This window comes from Salminus brasiliensis, chromosome 22, assembly GCF_030463535.1.
Source record: "Salminus brasiliensis chromosome 22, fSalBra1.hap2, whole genome shotgun sequence".
Lineage (NCBI taxonomy): Eukaryota > Metazoa > Chordata > Actinopteri > Characiformes > Bryconidae > Salminus > Salminus brasiliensis.
The window spans coordinates 20,747,029-20,764,958 of NC_132899.1; the positions used below are offsets into that span (position 1 = coordinate 20,747,029).

The window sequence follows — 17,930 nt, forward strand, 5'->3', positions numbered from 1 at the left end:
ACAGGAGATGTTATGCTAACGTTTTCATCATACACTGGACTTAGACTGTCGCCAATCTCATCTTGGTAAATACTCTAAATTTATTTGCTTCAAATCTGTCAAACATCTACATGTACACATTTGTGTTTGTTTTTATGTAGTAAAATTCAAGTTAAATGGCCTTATTACATATAAGATAGACCTTATGTATAGATTTAGGCTTCAATTTGAAAATCTGGTGACTCAAATGCGCACAATGCGTAGATAAGTCATACTGGGTTCTAAACCACAGTGATTTTCTCTGTGTGAAATACATGAAGATTTGGTTGTGTTTGGATTGAGCTGAGAGGCAGTTCAGTGGTTGGGAGTCCAGTGCTTGTTAGCAGAGTTAGCCTAGCATAGACACCATACGTTTCTGATTTGATTGGCTGCATCTAAGGTAAGTTATTAATCATGTTCATTATATTTTTTGCCAAACTATTCCTTTAAGGGTTATAATGTTGTGTGTGTGTATATATATATATATATATATATATATATATATATATATATATATATATATATATATATATATATATATATCTAACAAACCCAAATATGAATTCATATTGTCTGAATCTGGTTTCTCGTCCTCAGATTTATCCTATGACGAAGATGCTCATTCCTTCAGCACCGTGACCAAGTTTGTGCTTGAGTGCATGACTCGGATGCCTACAAGAATCTGCAAAGAGCTACTGCAGCAGGTGTGATTCAGAACTCACTGAATGTGATCAGTGTACGCTGGCATTCTGAGTCTTTTTAGAACTTAACAAGGTTGGCCTCTCTCTAACGGACGGGAATTGTCACTGCTACTCTAATTATCGGGGGAACGTGTAGAGCCTCTAGGGAACAGGTGCTGTCTTTAATATGCATACTTAGTTCTATCATTGTGGAGAAAGGTGAAACACACACAGCAGGTGGCTGGGCAACTCTTCAGGGGGAAAATAAAAAGAGCAATAACTAGGTTGTTGGCATGACAACCCTTGCCAATTGTCAGTTAGCTGATTGCGTTCTTGGCAGGGTCAGAGGATCAGTCTCCTGTCAGACCATTAGGCTGCTGCCTGGGGAACTGCACTTCCACACTCATTATACAGCTCCCGTAACTACACTTGGAGTCAGCTTAGTGTCTGAGGCATGGCTTTCTTTCTCGTTTGGAGCATAAATCCTCACCTGTGTAACAGGTCTGAAAGTGAAATCTGAAATTTTTCATCTTATATTTGGCTTCATTTTACTCTGTCATGTAGGTGTTTCTGGAGCCCCTCTCTAAAGTACTTGGCCAAGCCAAGTCTAAGACAGTCCTCCTGGATGCAGCCAAATGTGAGACGAGGTACCGCAACAAACTCCATCAGATGGGTATTTTGCTGGGCATCACTGAGTGGGTGCGGGATTTCCACAGCAAACTCATCTTACCAACGCCACCTGAGGTGCCCTCCCATACAGCCAAGGTATGGATGCACTCTGTCATTGCACTAAATCACTTCCTTCTAGGGCAATGCAGAATATATTATTTGATGTTATTGTTGCAGCATTGGTGTCTGTACACTATAAAACAGCTGGTGTTTTCATTGATTATGAACTCTATGAACTCTCACCTTACAGTTTTAGGTATTATTATTGTTAATAATAATAATAATAATAATAACAATAAAGCAAATATTCCCACTGAAAATACAAGAAGTTATTTCATGACAAATCATGAGATTTACACTTTCCTCCAAATTACAAAAACCTTGGATCAAGACTGGGGTGATATGATGATATTTTATTGAATTATTATACATTTTATTGGGATACCAGTAAGCATATCATGGATATCATCTGTGCTTGAAGAACACTGATCAACTGCACATTTCATTATAGAGAGTGTAAAGGTAAAAGTGCACGTATTTGTAATTAGTGCTGTTTAAATGCATCAGATTTTGAATACACATCACTGTACTCAGTGTGGGAGAGTAGCAGTTCTTAAGAATCTGTTGCTACTAATGCATGTTGTCTGCATGTCAAAATATTGCGAGAAATCACGTGTTGTGAAATTGTCTTTAAATATCGTGATACAATATTTTTAGTATATCGCCCACCCCAGACAAGACAATACATGGTCACATTCTCCACTGAGTGTGTTTCAGTATAGCTTACTGCAGTTGTAACATGTAGCAACTTAATTGCCATATAGTTTGTGTCGCGCAGCCATGCAGAGTTTGAGGGTCTAAAGCATTGTGTTTCTCTGCAGAGTATGGCGGCTGACTCTATGAGTGACAGGTCGTCAGTGTTGAGTCTGGCTGACAGTGAAGATTTGTTGGAAGAGTCTGTGCTCAGCGCTCCCTCCAGCTCCGGCTGCTCCAGTCCCACTAAAGCTCATCAGGAGGGTGAGTTTTACACCCAAAGCTCCTCGGTTAACCTTTACTAGTTTTTAAAAACATCACATTATAGAATTTGTATGTATACATATTGATATTTGAAGCAAGATTTTTATCCTTGTGCCACTGGCTGCACCACAAGCCCAGAGTATGGTGAATCAGTTGGCGAGGTGAAACAGTTGGCGAGGTGTTTTTTTCATGAAATTCTACACAGTTTTTTTTTTGTCTTCAAATATTCAGATATATACAATAATTCTTTTCAAACATTTGCTCATTGTGGCCAAAAGGTTCTATTTTAACTTCATCATTGCACAGGACTTCCAACCAGTCTTGGCTTCTGGAACGGGGTTTGATTTATCAAGCTTTGAAATTTGCATCACCTGGGCTGTCCTAATGATCATAGCCCTTACAAGTTCAATAAATTCTGAGACCTTGGTAAAAGTTGCATGAAAGCTCAAATCTCATGGAGTGCCCAGGTTTTGCATGATGTTCTTTTCTTATAATAATTAAAATAACTTAAATAAGTATTCTGTTCTTTAACAGTAACAGAAATTTTGACCAGGGTTACCAAAGCTTTTGCATGCCACTGTATATAGGTCAGTGTCAAGTGTTTGGATACTTACATTTACCAAGTGCTCTCTGTACATCTAGGTATTAATGATGGTGCCAGGAATGATGCTGATGGTATCGATGATGAAGATGAAGATCTGTTTGAGCTGGCGTCTGAGCAGAATGAGGAGGTCCACAGCAGTGCTGAGAGTAAAGCAGAAGACAAGGAGAATGAACCTGTAGAGGAGTCTCCTGAAGAAGAGTCACAGTCTGAAGAAGCTATACCCAATGTACGCCTCAGTCAGCAGAGGGCCATCATCGAGGACATCAGGTTTACCCCCCTTTGTGTTTTAACTACCTTTATCAAAGCTATGTGCACTAACAGTCTTTTCCCCCAACAGTAGTAAGTTTAAGTTTACCTCTGGTTTCCTCTCACCTCTGCAGGAAGAGTGAGTTTGGCATTGGAGTGGAGCTGAATGAAGAGGGCCAGAACCTGATGAGGAAGCACCAGGCCAGGACGGGCCGCAGTCTGGAACGCCTTTCCACCGAACTCTACAGCAAAGACACACACTTTGTGCTGGAGCTCATTCAGGTCACTGCCCCTGACTGCTAGAACGGTCACAGTCTTGACATAGTTCTCTAATGTTGTTAATGTGTGATGAGACTGGTATCCTGCCTGCCTCTTCCTACTGTCTGAATATAGAAGATTCTTGCTTTTTTGCACTGAAGGAAGAACCAGGGGACGGCTGAGGTGTTGAGTTGTTTATTTCAAGGCGATCGCAGTTGACTCTCAGCTCTTGTCCGAAGACAGTATCTGGACACACAGTTTTTATAGCCTCCTGTTGTTGTTTGACCAAATGGTTAAAAAACTCTCCTAACCAATTATTCCTACTGACCTTTAACCTATAGGTTTACAACCCTGATAAGAACTCTGTTCCTAGGGTCAGATCCTGTTGTAAATGCATAAACTGTAAATACTGTTCCAGCTATTTCCCAGAGGTTAAACTTACACATATACACTTCAACACATACATTAATATCCACAGTGTTTTTTTCCTGATGGTTGCTGTGCTATGTGTTCTTCTTAATGTCTTTAATTGTACACTATCCATGTAATCCATGTGTTTTGTTTGGGTGCAGAATGCTGATGATAACAACTACCCGCAGGAGGGCACAGGGCAGCCTGCTCTGGCCTTCGTGGTTCAGAGAGACTGCATCACCATCCTCAATAATGAGTGTGGCTTTGAGGAAAAGAACGTTCGTGCCATCTGTGATGTGGGCAAGAGCACCAAGGGAAAACACATCTGCGGCTATATAGGTAAACTACATAGCTGTATTTGTCACCACATATCCTCATTTACATAAACCTGGCATTTTCCATCTAGCTTCTATTTAAGCATTTATTCCTGATATTTCACCATCACTCCACACTGCCAACCACCTGTTCTGCTTACTGTTTTGGTGCCCTTGTTATTATTTATTATTACTTGTTGTCTGGTGTGCTGTCTCATAGGTGCAATATCCTTCCCGTATGTGCAATACCCTCGTTCCTTATTGCTCCACATCCCGTTGGCTTTAGTATACACTATATAGACAAAATATTGGGACACCTGCTCATTCACTGTTTCTTCCAAAATCAGGGGTATTTAAAAGTTGGTCCTGCTTTTGTTGGAGTAACTGTCTCTGCTGTCCAAGGAAGAAGGCTTTCTGCTAGATTTTAGAGTATTGCTGTGAGGATTTGATTGCATTAAGTGACAATTAGTGAGCATTAGTAAGGTCAGGACGTTGGATAATCACCAACTCGCCTCATTCCCAACTCCATTGGATGAAGCACAGTTCCACTGCTCCACAGCTCAGTGCTGGGGGGCTTTGTACCCCTCTAGCCCACATCTTGCATTAGTCATGGTGCCAGTAGGTTCATGTATATCTGTTCTAGAGAGTCCTATTCTATTGGCATGTACTTCTCTACAGGGACTAGATAAGATGTGTGAGTGCATTTGCACATCTGTGTCAGCAATGGGTGCAAGTTAAAGTAGCTGAATGCAATCATTAAAAGGCATATATACACAAACATTTGAACATACAGTGTAGCATGATTTTTTACTTGCTGGCCGAACTCTATTTGTGTAAGAGCTGTAGAATTGATATAAGAATTGATATTTCCTACTCCTGGGCTCCCCCTACAGTCAGGAAGTGCAATTCATGCTTTGAGCCACCACTATAGGACACACTTTACACAAGCATTTCCAGACAAGCTGTGAGAGACAGAAAACCATTACTAAAACTGAATGAAAAGTGAACTGAGGCAGTAGAGTAATATTACAGGGTTTTATGCAAATATGACTCAGCAGTCATGCAGCACTCTGCAGATTTCATGAGCGGTTTCCTGCCCACTTCACCAAAGTTACATACTGCAGTTAACAACGTGCAGAGCCAGAGGGACAATAGAGATGCTATTCTACCTGTTACAGGTCTATGGAGCATCACAATCATTTTGAAGCTGTTATTTTAAGTCAGAAATGTTACATACTGTTGCTTTAACAGCAGTTCAACTTACCTGACTCTGCAATGTGGTCAGTAATGGCCTATAACTCCTTTCCTTTCTGTTTTATGCAGAAAAAGTGAGAATTAGGCCCTGTTCACACACATCCAAATGTTTGAGTGAATATTATAGACTTATATACAGCAGTTATTCCACTGTATTTTCTTAAAGCAGTAAGTCTCAATACCTCCATTTCACACACCCAAAACTCAAAAAAGGCTTAGAGCTTAAAGAAGCAGGCATGGTTTGGCTTGATTGCGGTTTCAATCCCAGAACTGGTATTTATGGATGAGGAAGCAGACAAAAAAGGAGATGTTTTTTATTTTATTATACAGCAGCGATGTGCAGGTTAACTGTGTGATATCTGGATAGATATGGATGAGACGTTAGAGTTTAGTTGTATTCTTAATGCCCTATATTGCATTGAATATATATGACCATTAACATAACTTGAACTTGAATTGTCCTGGGCATAGCGTTCAGGTGGTCATGTGATCATTATATAGAAACATGAGCAGCCTCATCTCTGTCCCCGTGTCCAAAAACAGAGGCAAATAGCTCTGTACTGAAACCCAGACTTGCTTTTCAATTTTTTTTTACGTCTGCCTGTCCTTGTTTAACCCTCACACCTGTTGAGTGTTGCTGTTTTCTGTTTGCAGGGCAGAAAGGTATTGGCTTCAAATCGGTTTTCAAAGTCACAGATTGTCCTGAGATCCACTCCAACGACTTCCACATCCTATTCGACAAGGCCAGCGGCCCCATGGGATACATTCTGCCTCACTGGGTAGAGGAGGAGAGACAGATGCACTGCGATGCTAAGGAGATCGCTGAGAAGAGGTAAAGAAAAAAAAAAAAAAGAAAAGAAATCTTCCTGTCCAAAAACAGGATGCTGTGATGTCCACTCTGACCATGCTTGTACAAACACTGAGGTGCCAGATGTGCAGATGAGCACAAAATGTACTTTGATGCGACCAAAATATGCTCTCTATGCTCTCACAGTCAGGTAAAACCCAATGTAAACTGGGTGTGGAAGAAATTAGTGCAAGATTAGAATTAGCCAGAGAGCACCAGGACTACTGGAACAGTGTGTGCTTTGGGTAGAAGAATCTTGGCAGCATAAAAAAATCTAAAATTCCATAAAAAATGAAACTTGCAGCCACCTGCAGTTTCTTTCTGAGAGGATGTACTTTGACAACTGTGGCAAGTGCCATTATGATGTTTCAGGATTGTTGGAGACTTCTTTATGCATCTTGTGGTCTGCTTTTGGGCTGAACTTCTTAGGATGGTGTGGCCTGGCCATGTTAGCAGTTGTTTTACTTGTACATTATTTTGCAGACAGTGGAACGACTTTTCTAATTGTAAATGAGATCTTTTCAAACCCTTAAACAGCCTGTGGTCCTTTTTATTACCAGAGTTTGTACAGAAGTCCCTGTAGTTTACTGCTAGCCTGATGCTCTGTACTTTCCATGTAGCTGGACCACGAAGATCTTCCTGCCTCTGCGATCCGAGAGCTACCAGACCAAGAACCTCTTCCATGATGTGCACCCTTCACTCCTGCTCTTCCTCCACCGCCTGCGCTCCATCACCATCTACAACGAGGTGAGCAGAGTTCATGTAGGGTTGCCTCTGTGTCTCACAGATAGATTCGTTTGGGCGGTGGGAATGAAACCTTACTGCCACTATGTACTGCCTGCAGCTCTGAATCACTAAAAAACAAATTCGCTAAAAAAACTCTCTCAGGTTTTTATTCTGGGAAGCGCCAGTTGCCTGAGCCTCAAGGCATCCTCAAGAGTTTACAATTAGGGCTGCACAGTATAGCGTTTGTTGCCGTTTTGATATTACAGAAGGCTGCAATATGCAAATAAGTCAAGTCAAGTCAAATTTATTTGTATAGTGCTTTTTGCAACTGTTGTTGTCACAAAGCAGCTTTACATAATGTAAGGATCCAACATGAAGGATCCAAGACCACCAGTGAGTAAGCCAACGGCGACAGTGGCAAGGAAAAACTCCCTCAGAGCTGGAGGAAGGAACCTTGGGAGGAACCAAGACTCAAAAGGGGGACCCATCCTCCTCTGCTTAGAACTATTTATAAATTATTGATAAAAGTTACCAAACCATCTAAACTGTTGAACTGCTCTGATCATAAGCATAATATAATAATCATGGTGTAGTAGAACTTAATATAGTCATGGCAGTGATGGTAAGGGTAATGAGAGTAATGATAGTTAATTGTGGTAATATTAATAGTGGCAGATAGTTAAGAGTCCATTTAGGTTTAACATGGTCATTAGACAGGTAGCAGTGGTAGGAGGGTGTGCCGCTGGTCTGACATGGGTGGTGGTGGGGACGGGGCCTGCTGGTCGGACTGGTAGGTAAATAAGCCGTCAAACAATATCTTGGGCGTTCCAGATGTCCACAAATTTTGGTCAAAATAATGCTGACAGGTCTTTAATCATTTAAGGTGAAGCAAGAAAGTTACATTAATGGCATTAATGTAAAAAGATGAACCAGAATCTGATGTTGTGTGATTTCCGTATGTGTATCAGGCTGAGAGGCGCTTGGTTTCAATGACCAGAAGAGATTTGAGCCACAACATACTGGAAGTGGACCACACAGGCGGCGTGGAGCGCTGGTTGGTGGTGAAGAAACTGCTTTACCCTAAGAAGGTTAGCTAGCTTGCCTCACACACACACACTCAAGCACACATACTTGCCTGCTGCCACCACTTATTTCTTTATGCATTGCTAATAGGAGCCTGTCTAGGCCGTGTTTAGGTTTAAGTCTGCATTCCTGCTGAGTTTTCCTGGCCTATTTTCCTCCCTCCTTAATTGGCTTTTGTTCAGGGTTTTGAAAAATGCATCTCCTCAACCTGCCGTCTGTACTGCGCAGTGTTTTGCCGCTGTCTGTGTTGCGTAAGTGTTCCGCTGCTCGCTCCCCAGGGACACAAAATGCTTTTTCTTCTTCTAATCTCCTTCAAATGAAATGCGAGCAAGCTTAACAAGGTGTACTGAATACATTTCCTTTGCCTTGAGAACTTTCTGGGTGTTCACAGACAGGCTCCTTGCTGTACCTGCAGGTTTCTCCCTCTGTTCTCTCTGTAATCTTTCTCCTTCCCCCGATCACTTTTCCTTCCCGTTTGTCAGGAAAGCAGCTGGTGGGAAAGCCTATGAACTCTCCCTCAGCGTGACTTTAGAACATGTCATCTTGCTGCGCTCCTTCATTCTTTGCAGTGTGTTGATTTAGGCTCTGCATTTTACAGCCTTTTGCAGAGCTCCCACTCTAGGTTAAAGTAAAGCGAATGCTGTTGTTATTCCGTGCGCTCCTAGATTAAGGAGGACGTGGAGTCTACGGAACTTGCCCTCGCCTTCCAGCTCAGCGACAGCTCTGCGTGCGATTTGAAGGTGCAGCCTCCGAAGCAGCCCGTCTTTGCCTTCCTGCCGCTGCGCAGCTTCGGCTTCCGCTTCATCGTCCAAGGTTGGAGTTCACTCAGTCTTCTGAGCCTGTTCGCACTTTTGAGCATCTCTCGTCCAGATAATGTCCCAGTACAATTTGTCCACACTTTGTTTACACCTTGCCTCTTAACTGCATCTCCAATGATTGACATTAATCCCGTTTTCTACCATTACAGACAGATTCTTTAGCAGAATCTTCTGAGATGATGCTATGCGTGTCATGCATGCAGATGTTGTGTTTTATAAGACATAAAGGAATGAAAACACTTTTTTTTTGTAATAACGCTTTTTGTCAGCCTTTTTAAATCTGGCATTTGTTTCTCGCATTAGCAAGTATTTATGGTCATCCAATAAAAATGATCCAAAATGACTTGCTATAAAATCTTTTGACACTGTTTTTAATTTAAAGTTAAGAAGGATGTTTTTCCTTTTCCTGGAAAGTTGCCATTTTGAAGGTATAAGGTTTCTGCATGACCGTGCCGACTGAAAAAACAGGCAGAGGTGGCAAGTAAGGAAGTATAAGTACTTTGTTACTGTACTTGTGTTCATTTCTGAAGCATCTGTACTTTAATGGAGTATTTCTGTCACTTTCTGACATTACATTTTGCATTTGCTTGCTACGTTTCATAAGAAAAAAATCAGTTCTCCATTTTCATAACAGGCTGGTAACTTTAACATTCAACATATTTCACTGTTTTAATCACAATAAAACGTTTAGGAGACAATTAATCTCCTGTATACTCCGGTTAAACATATCAGCCTAACGAATTAAAGGTGTTTAATAATTAATTCATATTGATAAATCAGTTCCACTGGTTCAATAGTGTTGATGGTTAGTTGACAGTTTTCTAAATAAACTGTGTCTTTACCAGCAAACTCTTAAAACCAGTAAATAACTGCATGCTACAAGTAATACAGGATAGGACAGGTTGTTGATTTCAGATGAGTGGCATTATTTTATATTTTACTAGTTTAAAAATAACTTTAATTTGATATAACTGAGATGCCAATGGGAACAGAGAAAAGCTCAAAACCAAATAAAAGATAGGAGGTTAAATATTATTATCTATAATTATAGCATTATTATGTGATTAATTATTAGTATTAATCACATGTTTAGAAACTGACAAATTTAGTATTGTAATTGTTTGTTTATGTTATTATTTACTATTGCTTATGCTCATTGGCCGTTTATATCTATCACTAAAAAATTCAATTCTTTATAAATAATTTAAACCAACTTTTAGCGAAGTATTATTAAACTGGAGTGTTTGTATGTTGACCTAAACCTCCTCTGGAAACATATATATGTTACAAATTGATGTATTTTACACAGTCAGATAATCATCCAATCAAACCAAGTGGAAGTGTAAGCTGGTTCTCTGATTATCTGCTGCTGGTTGACATCCTTGGTTTATTTTTTTAAATGAATTCAGCATAGTTTTTTGTAGATGATGTTGACTATTGATTTTATTTTCCCTGTATTTGTTCCCCAGATCTGGCCACTGTGGATAATTTATATAAAAGTAATGATGACAAAAAAGGTCAACAGAGAGTCAGTTGTTTTAAACAACTTCTTGAATGTTTTTTCCCAATTCTTCCCTGCAGGAGATTTTGATATCCCTTCTTCCAGAGAGGATGTTGATCGGGACAGTTCTTGGAATCAGTGGCTTCGTTCTGAGATCCCTCAGCTCTTCCTGCAAGCCATGGAGGTTTTCAGTGTAAGCACAGAGTGGCATGTAACTGTTTAACATAGTTTTTCCTAGATTACTCTTTAACACTAGAAAGGCTGGTATTCCATCACTACTAGAACAGTCATGATGAGCTTTTTGACCATTTAGAAGTTTTTATCTTATTTCTAGAATAACACTGGAAAAACATGAACAAAATACATTTCTTATGTTACTGTATGTCATTTTATTTGTTTGTTTGTTTTTCAGTTTGTCATTTATTTATATATTAATGGATGAAATGATACAAATGTTTTTTTTTTATGTTTTCATAATGTCTTTATCGTTGACTAATGCAAAGCTGTTATTAAAACGTTATAGAAACACCCTGAGTTCAGTGGGCTGCGTGGGCTCTGCCAGTTCCTGCAGTTCATTCCTCAGCCCAGTGAAATCCTGGACTTCTTCAACCCTGTGGCTAATCAGATCATCCAGCTGTTGAAGGGTAAACCCTTCCTGCCAGCCAAGGAGGACAGTGGTGAGTCTTCTGTTTTATGGCTTTAGTTGTAAGAAAGTGAAAGTAAGTGGAATTAACTGACTTTCGCCATTGATTACTAATACTGGTCTTTTTCCAAGTCACAATAATGGAGAAACACAATCTAAATAGACTGTGTATGTCATAGCACATACACAGGTGTGCTGTTTTTGTCTTTATTGAGCACATTGTGTAAAGTGCTTAACTGTTTATGTATTGTTAGTTGATTCTGATTGTGTTTGTCTGTAACTGTGGTTTATTAGTAGAAAATAAAATGGAAACTGGGTACTCTAATGGTTCACCTACTCATTCCTGCAGCTGTATTTTGTGCAGCGTGTTTTAGCATTTGCTATCCGAGCTTCTACGGCTGCTGTATGCACTGGATTAGCATGTCTATTTTAATGTTTTTTTTTCTTCTGTCACTGCAATCACATTGCCTTGCAGAGGGCAGAGTGGAGTTCAAGCTACCTTCCCAGGTGGCTGTGTGCCAGGACCCACTGATCCAGGAGGTGATTGGAGGAGAGGAGCTGTTTAAGCACCTTAACCTGTCCTACCTGCACCCTGCTCTGCAGTCAGCCCTCTCCCAGTCCCTCCTCAACGCTCTGGGCATCCACCGGCTGAGGGGTCCTGAGATCACCACCGTCATCTGCGCCATGGCCAAGAGCCTCGCCCAAAACGGCGAACTTCAGTCAGGTAGGACAGTTTGTTGGAACAGTGATGTACTGTATACTGCCTGTAACCTGGTTGCTTGGTTAAAAAAACCTCAATAACACACTGTCTCATATTTTCCCCAACCACCCTCTGAGACAATAAAGAGGTCATAGTGTCATGGCCTGCCCTGGTTAGGTTGATTTTGTTGGCTGATTTTTAACTGGTTTAAATGAACCCACCGGTTCATGATGCATGCATGTCCATATTGGCCTTAGTAAAATGAAGTACCAAGAACTTTCACTGTGTTAGTTTTCTGTTAATGTATGAAAGAACCATGGAGCCTCCTTTATTGTTGGATGCACAGGCTGGAAAGATAGAGACATTATATAGCTTTTTTGTACTATAAAATAACTGCCCCCAAAACATTGGGAAGCTCCTCTGACTTGTAAAACAGAGAACAGCATCTTCTTCACTCTGGACTGCTGACATGCTGCTCCTTCACTATGTCACTCAGGTTAAGCGGGCGGGATAACTCTTATGAGAATGCTGGCAGGATACCACTTGTGTAGTGCAGGATTTTCGGTAACGTTTCTGTATCTCTCAGCTTGTCTAGAAATGCATGTGTCCTTAAGGCTTGTCCTGAATGAATGGCACAGAGCTTATATTACCCAGGAGTCTAGGAGCAAGAAATAACTTTTTGCACAAGGCTGCTTTAAATGGCAGAAATAGCTGTGTTTTACCATTGACTTTAGAAAGTTTATATGGTAATTTATTGCAAATCAAAAAAGACACAGCATTCTGAACAGCTTGGTGTCAAATCTGAGCAGTTTATGTTCATAATTGAAATGTACTCCCACAGCATTACGTGACTGGGTGATTATTTGCAGGACTGTGACTCATGAGCTTTTTATTCAGCCCTTACCGCGCCTTCGACATTAAATCACTCTATTTTCCCAGATTATGGCCTGAGGAAGCTGGCCAAGCTGCTGGCGTGTAACTTTCGCGCTCTGGAGCTGGAGTACGGGGAGATAGACGATCAGCTTCAGGCCCTCAGAGACGTTCCCGTGATCCCGCTGGCAGACGGCCGTACGGTGGCTCTCAGCGCAGAGGGCGTGTTCTTTCCTCTCAGTGACAAAAAGAAGACTTACTCAGGTATGAACGTGAAGACGTCCTCCAAGACACTGCACACCGCTCAGCTCTCCTCATTTACATCAGTGGTTGCTGCAGGGTGGGGACGTCAGAGGGGCTGCTTTGTTTCCTGTCTGCTTTCACTGCCGCCCTTTCAGCCAGACAGCCTCTCCCTGGCCCGTCTGTACAGAGAGGACGCTTCCTCCTCATTTTGAGCAGCTCTCCTGAATAAATGCAGTGAGTCATTGAGGGCACCAGTAGTGAAGCAAAACGCCACCTGCGTCATCACTTACACCGGATTGCAGGATAACATAGAGCATAAGCCATGAATAAAGCATGCATCTGCCCTCTAAAAGGTTTCCTTCTAGGTTTAGACGTGTTCGTGCTTCATCCCAAGCGCTATCGCAGTCTTCTTATATTCCACAACTACAAAATGTACAAGTGCGACAAATGTGGGCATCAAAATAAATAGAAGAAATGTGGCAAGTTTGTAAATAGGAACTGTAAGATTTCATACTATTGAAAATACAATAATTGATATTCATATAAGCCACCGTAATTCCTGATTTCTAAGTATTTTTGTATTTATTATTAACACTTTAGAAAACCAAGGCATTTAGAATGACAATCTTATTGTAATTGTGTTATTGATGTTATACTTACTACTGTCTGCTATAGATGTCTACTATAAGCCATTTTCTTTTACTTCTAAAGTTGATGATTCTGGAAATTCTTCAAGCTTCAGAATTTTTTTCACAGATTCAGATTTGAAGTGACCTTTGCAAAATCATCTGTGAGTAATGACAAATTGTCTTTAGAGAAGAGAGAGTGTCAGACTTTGGTCTTTTAAAAGTATTAAATACATAAATAAAATAGAAAAAAAAAATAACAGCTGATCTGTAGTGGTCCGGTGGGATCCTAACTATTGAAGAACAGGGTGAAAGTAGACTAACAAAGTATGCAGAGAAACTGATGGACCACGGTCTGTATTTATAAAACTCCTATATAGTAAGTGGAGGTGATTACATGGACAAAGAGTGTAGAAACAACAAGGTGGTGTTAACGTTAAGGCTGATTGGTGTACTTTTGCGTGACAGCGATGGTATACTGCAGTTGATATATGTTGACATACAGTGGGGAAAAAAAGTATTTAGTCAGTCACCAATTGTGCAAGTTCTCCCACTTAAAAAAATGAGAGAGGCCTGTAATTGACATCATAGGTAGTCCTCAACTATGAGAGACAAAATGAGAAAAAAAATTCTGAAAATCACATTGTCTGATTTTTAAAGAATTTATTTGCAAATAATGGTGGAAAATAAGTATTTGGTCACCTACAAACAAGCAAGATTTCTGGCTGTCACAGACCTGTAACAACTTCTTTAAGAGGCTTCTCTGTCCTCCACTCATTACCTGTATTAATGGCACCTGTTTGAACTCGTTAACAGTATAAAAGACACCTGCCCTCAACCTCAAACAGTCACACTCCAAACGCCACTATGGTGAAGACCAAAGAGCTGTCGAAGGACACCAGAAACAAAATTGTAGACCTGCACCAGGCTGGGACTGAATCTGCAATAGGCAAGCAGCTTGGTGTGAAGAAATCTACTGTGGGAGCAATAATCAGAAAATGGGAGACATACAAGACCACTGCTAATCTCCCTCCATCAGGGGCTCCACGCAAGATCTCAGCCCGTGGGGTCAAAATGACCACAAGAACGGTGAGCAAAAATCCCAGAACCACATGGGGGGACCTAGTGAATGACCTGCAGAAAGCTGGGACCAACGTTACAAAGGCTACCGTCAGTAAAACACTACGCCGCCAGCGACTCAGATCTTGCAGTGCCAGACGTGTTCCCCTGCTTAAGCCAGTACATATCTGGGCGCGTCTGAAGTTTGCTAGAGAGCATTTGGATGTTCCGGAAGAGTATTGGGAGAATGTCTTGTGGTCAGATGAAACCAAAGTAGAACTGTTTGGTACAAACAACTCGTTGTGTTTGGAGGAGAGTGAATGCTGAGTTGCATCCAAAGAACACCATACCAACTGTGAAGCATGGGGGTGGCAACATCATGCTTTGGGGCTGTTTCTCTGCAAAGGGACTAGGACGACTGGTCCATGTACATGAAAGAATAAATGGGGCCATGTATTGTAAGATTATGAGTGCAAACCTCCTTCCATCAGCAAGGGCATTGAAGATGAAACGTGGCTGGGTCTTTCAGCATGACAATGATCCCAAGCACACTGCCAGGGCAACAAAGGAGTGGCTTCTTAAGAAGAATTTTTTTAGGTCATGGAGTGACCTAGCCAGTCTCCAGATCTCAACCCCATAGAAAACCTTTGGAGGGAGTTGAAAGTCCGTGTTGCCCGCCGACAGCCCCAAAACATCACTGCTTTAGAGGAGATCTGCATGGAGGAATGGGCCAACATACCAGCAACGGTGTGCGCCAACCTTGTGAAGACTTACAGAAAACGTTTGACCTCTGTCATTGCCAATAAAGGATATATAACAAAGTATTGAGATGAACTTTTGTTATTGACCAAATACTTATTTTCCACCATTATTTGCAAATAAATTCTTTAAAAATCAGACAATGTGATTTTGTCTCTCATAGTTGAGGTCTACCTATGATGTCAATTACAGGCCTCTCTCATCTTTTTAAGTGGGAGAACTTGCACAATTGGTGACTGACTAAATACTTTTTTTCCCCACTGTATATACAATATGTCCAGTATGCAAAAGCAGCACGAGTATTACATTTCCTGGTCCATAATTATGCATTTTCCCCTTTAAGCTGCTTGGGGAACATGTAGGTTTTGCACTTGTGGCTGTGAAGTAAGTCCCACTAGATGCTTTCGATTACCAGTGGAAAACAAAGTAGGTTTTATAGGAGGCGGCTGTCAGGTAAAGCTGAGCAGCTTGGCTAAAAGTGGACGTTGGATGAATTAAACATCAGCTTTGGGGTCTAAAGAGATCAGTGCCAGAGGAAGTGGGTCATAGTCATTCTTGCACTAAAACACACGCTCCCAAGGAATGGGTGTGGCTTTCCAAAGACAAGGATATCCATGCATCGCATGCTAAGGTGAGCTCAGCATAAAGTATTTGAATACGGCTTGTGTAGTTTGGATTAAAAAAAGTGTCATTGCATGTCAGTGGCATGCAAAAGTTTGGGCACCCCGGTATATATAACTAAAGGTTACTGTGAATAGTTAAGCGAGTAAACATGACCTGATTTCTAAGGCACATAGTTAAAGATGATTTTTCTTTAATATTGTAAACCAGATTACTTATTAAAGCACAGTTTCAACATAACAGAAAAGAAAAAGAGCCTGCATGGCACCCTGCATGGTCAGTACTTAGTAACAACCCCCGTTTTACAAATGCTTTCTGTAGCTGGTATTATGTTTTATGTTCTTGTTTGGGGGATTTCCACCCATTCTTCCTGGCAAAAGCCTTCTAGTTCTGCCAGATTCTTTTTGAGGATTTGTCCACAGAATTTTGATGATGATTAGGCTGTGGAACTTTGAGAACTTTCAGCTTGCGCCTCTTGAGGTGGTCCCTACTCTTCTCATCTTCAGCTTTTTTACAGATGGTGTGGTGATTGCTGGTAGTTCATTGAACCCATACTTCTGAACCCATACACACTGTGTCACTGGCTGCAATACAAGTCCAGAGCATGCTTGATTCACCCCCATGCTTAACAGTTGTAGAGGTGTTCCTTTCATTAATTCTGTAATTAGTAACATACGTTTACTAATTATGTCCAAACATAATACAGTAATTTTGTTTTGAAAAGAATGTTGAATCTTTAACTTCATGTCTTTTGCAGGTCGGATAATCTTATACTTACTTACCTGTTTTCCAAACAGAACATTTGAGGTGCCCAAACATGCCACTGTGTACTATATTTTTTAAACTTGTTAAAATCTCAGGTTACTTGTTTTGCCCCATTTCTGGTTTTTATATGTTGCACTATTTGAAAACATGATGCATCACATTGTTTAAACAATCAATCAAATGATAAATGGTCCGGAATAACATCTATAAACGTAATAAATCCCATTACAAAAATGTTCTCTAAAGCCTAAAAGAACAATAGGCCTTATTTACCAATGATTCATAAGAAGAATGTTTTTCTTAACCCACACTTATACACTTTTCACTGATATTCTGCCATTCACTGATGTTTTCTTATTTGGGATTTGTAATTTTTTTCAATTATCATTATAAGAGCCAAGTACTGCACTTTAAAAACACATCATGAATCTAACTCAGACTTCCCATAAGAACTTATCGCAAGAAAATTCTCTGGAAGATGTTGGTGAATGAGGCCTGTTCAATGCTTTTCCTATAAAGTTACCATTTCTAATACATGGACCTTTGTTACAACAGTGAGAATATGAAACCATGTCAAACTAAACTTTAAGAGAGTTGGATCTCTTTTGTGAAACGCATTCGTTTAAAATTGAGGAGAGTCAAACACCACTAAAGTACCACGACACCTTCTCACACCCCCATTTTTCTCTGCTCTGCTGCAGGCATGGGGGCTCTGTATAAGGACCTGAGCATCGTGGAGCCACGGCTATTGTCCTGTCTGGATGAGCTGGGCAACTCTCAGGTGCGCGAGCTGCTCCGCAGACTGCAGGTGCACGAACTGGAGCCACAGCAGGTGTTGCAACAGCACATCTACCCCATCCTGAAGAGCATGGCCTGGAAGGTCAGAACATGACTTGGACATACTGTAGTTGTGTTGCAACAGAAAATACTGTTCTCATTTTCAATCTGATTAAAGGAGTAAATATGTGACCTTCATTCCATATTTACACGCCTCACTCATAACTACATACCAGTGGAAGATTTATAGGTGTTACTCAGTAATTCATGGGATTTACTGGTGCCACTGTTCTTAGTGCCAGAATGATACTCTGATAAATAAAAATTGAAAACACCTCCTCCACCTAAACATGCAATGTGTATTGAACTAAACACAGAAAATAGAATGGCCTGTATTTGAAGACATACGGCTGAGTCTTAC

General features: G+C 40.7%; 1 protein-coding gene across 4 annotated transcripts in view; it reads left to right on the top strand.

The window, feature by feature from the left end:
- LOC140544511 (uncharacterized) overlaps positions 1 to 17,930 on the top strand; it is a 62,997-nt gene that overhangs the window by 23,576 nt on the left and 21,491 nt on the right. For all 4 annotated transcript variants that reach the window (XM_072668098.1, XM_072668100.1, XM_072668101.1 and 1 more), the window contains 15 exons: positions 616 to 722; positions 1,263 to 1,463; positions 2,249 to 2,384; positions 3,027 to 3,255; positions 3,369 to 3,516; positions 4,065 to 4,242; positions 6,126 to 6,303; positions 6,939 to 7,065; positions 8,013 to 8,132; positions 8,793 to 8,940; positions 10,527 to 10,639; positions 10,970 to 11,123; positions 11,565 to 11,813; positions 12,729 to 12,923; positions 17,434 to 17,612. In XM_072668098.1, coding sequence (XP_072524199.1) covers positions 616 to 722; positions 1,263 to 1,463; positions 2,249 to 2,384; positions 3,027 to 3,255; positions 3,369 to 3,516; positions 4,065 to 4,242; positions 6,126 to 6,303; positions 6,939 to 7,065; positions 8,013 to 8,132; positions 8,793 to 8,940; positions 10,527 to 10,639; positions 10,970 to 11,123; positions 11,565 to 11,813; positions 12,729 to 12,923; positions 17,434 to 17,612 — 2,462 coding nt within the window. The remainder of the gene's footprint in view (positions 1 to 615; positions 723 to 1,262; positions 1,464 to 2,248; positions 2,385 to 3,026; positions 3,256 to 3,368; positions 3,517 to 4,064; positions 4,243 to 6,125; positions 6,304 to 6,938; positions 7,066 to 8,012; positions 8,133 to 8,792; positions 8,941 to 10,526; positions 10,640 to 10,969; positions 11,124 to 11,564; positions 11,814 to 12,728; positions 12,924 to 17,433; positions 17,613 to 17,930) is intronic.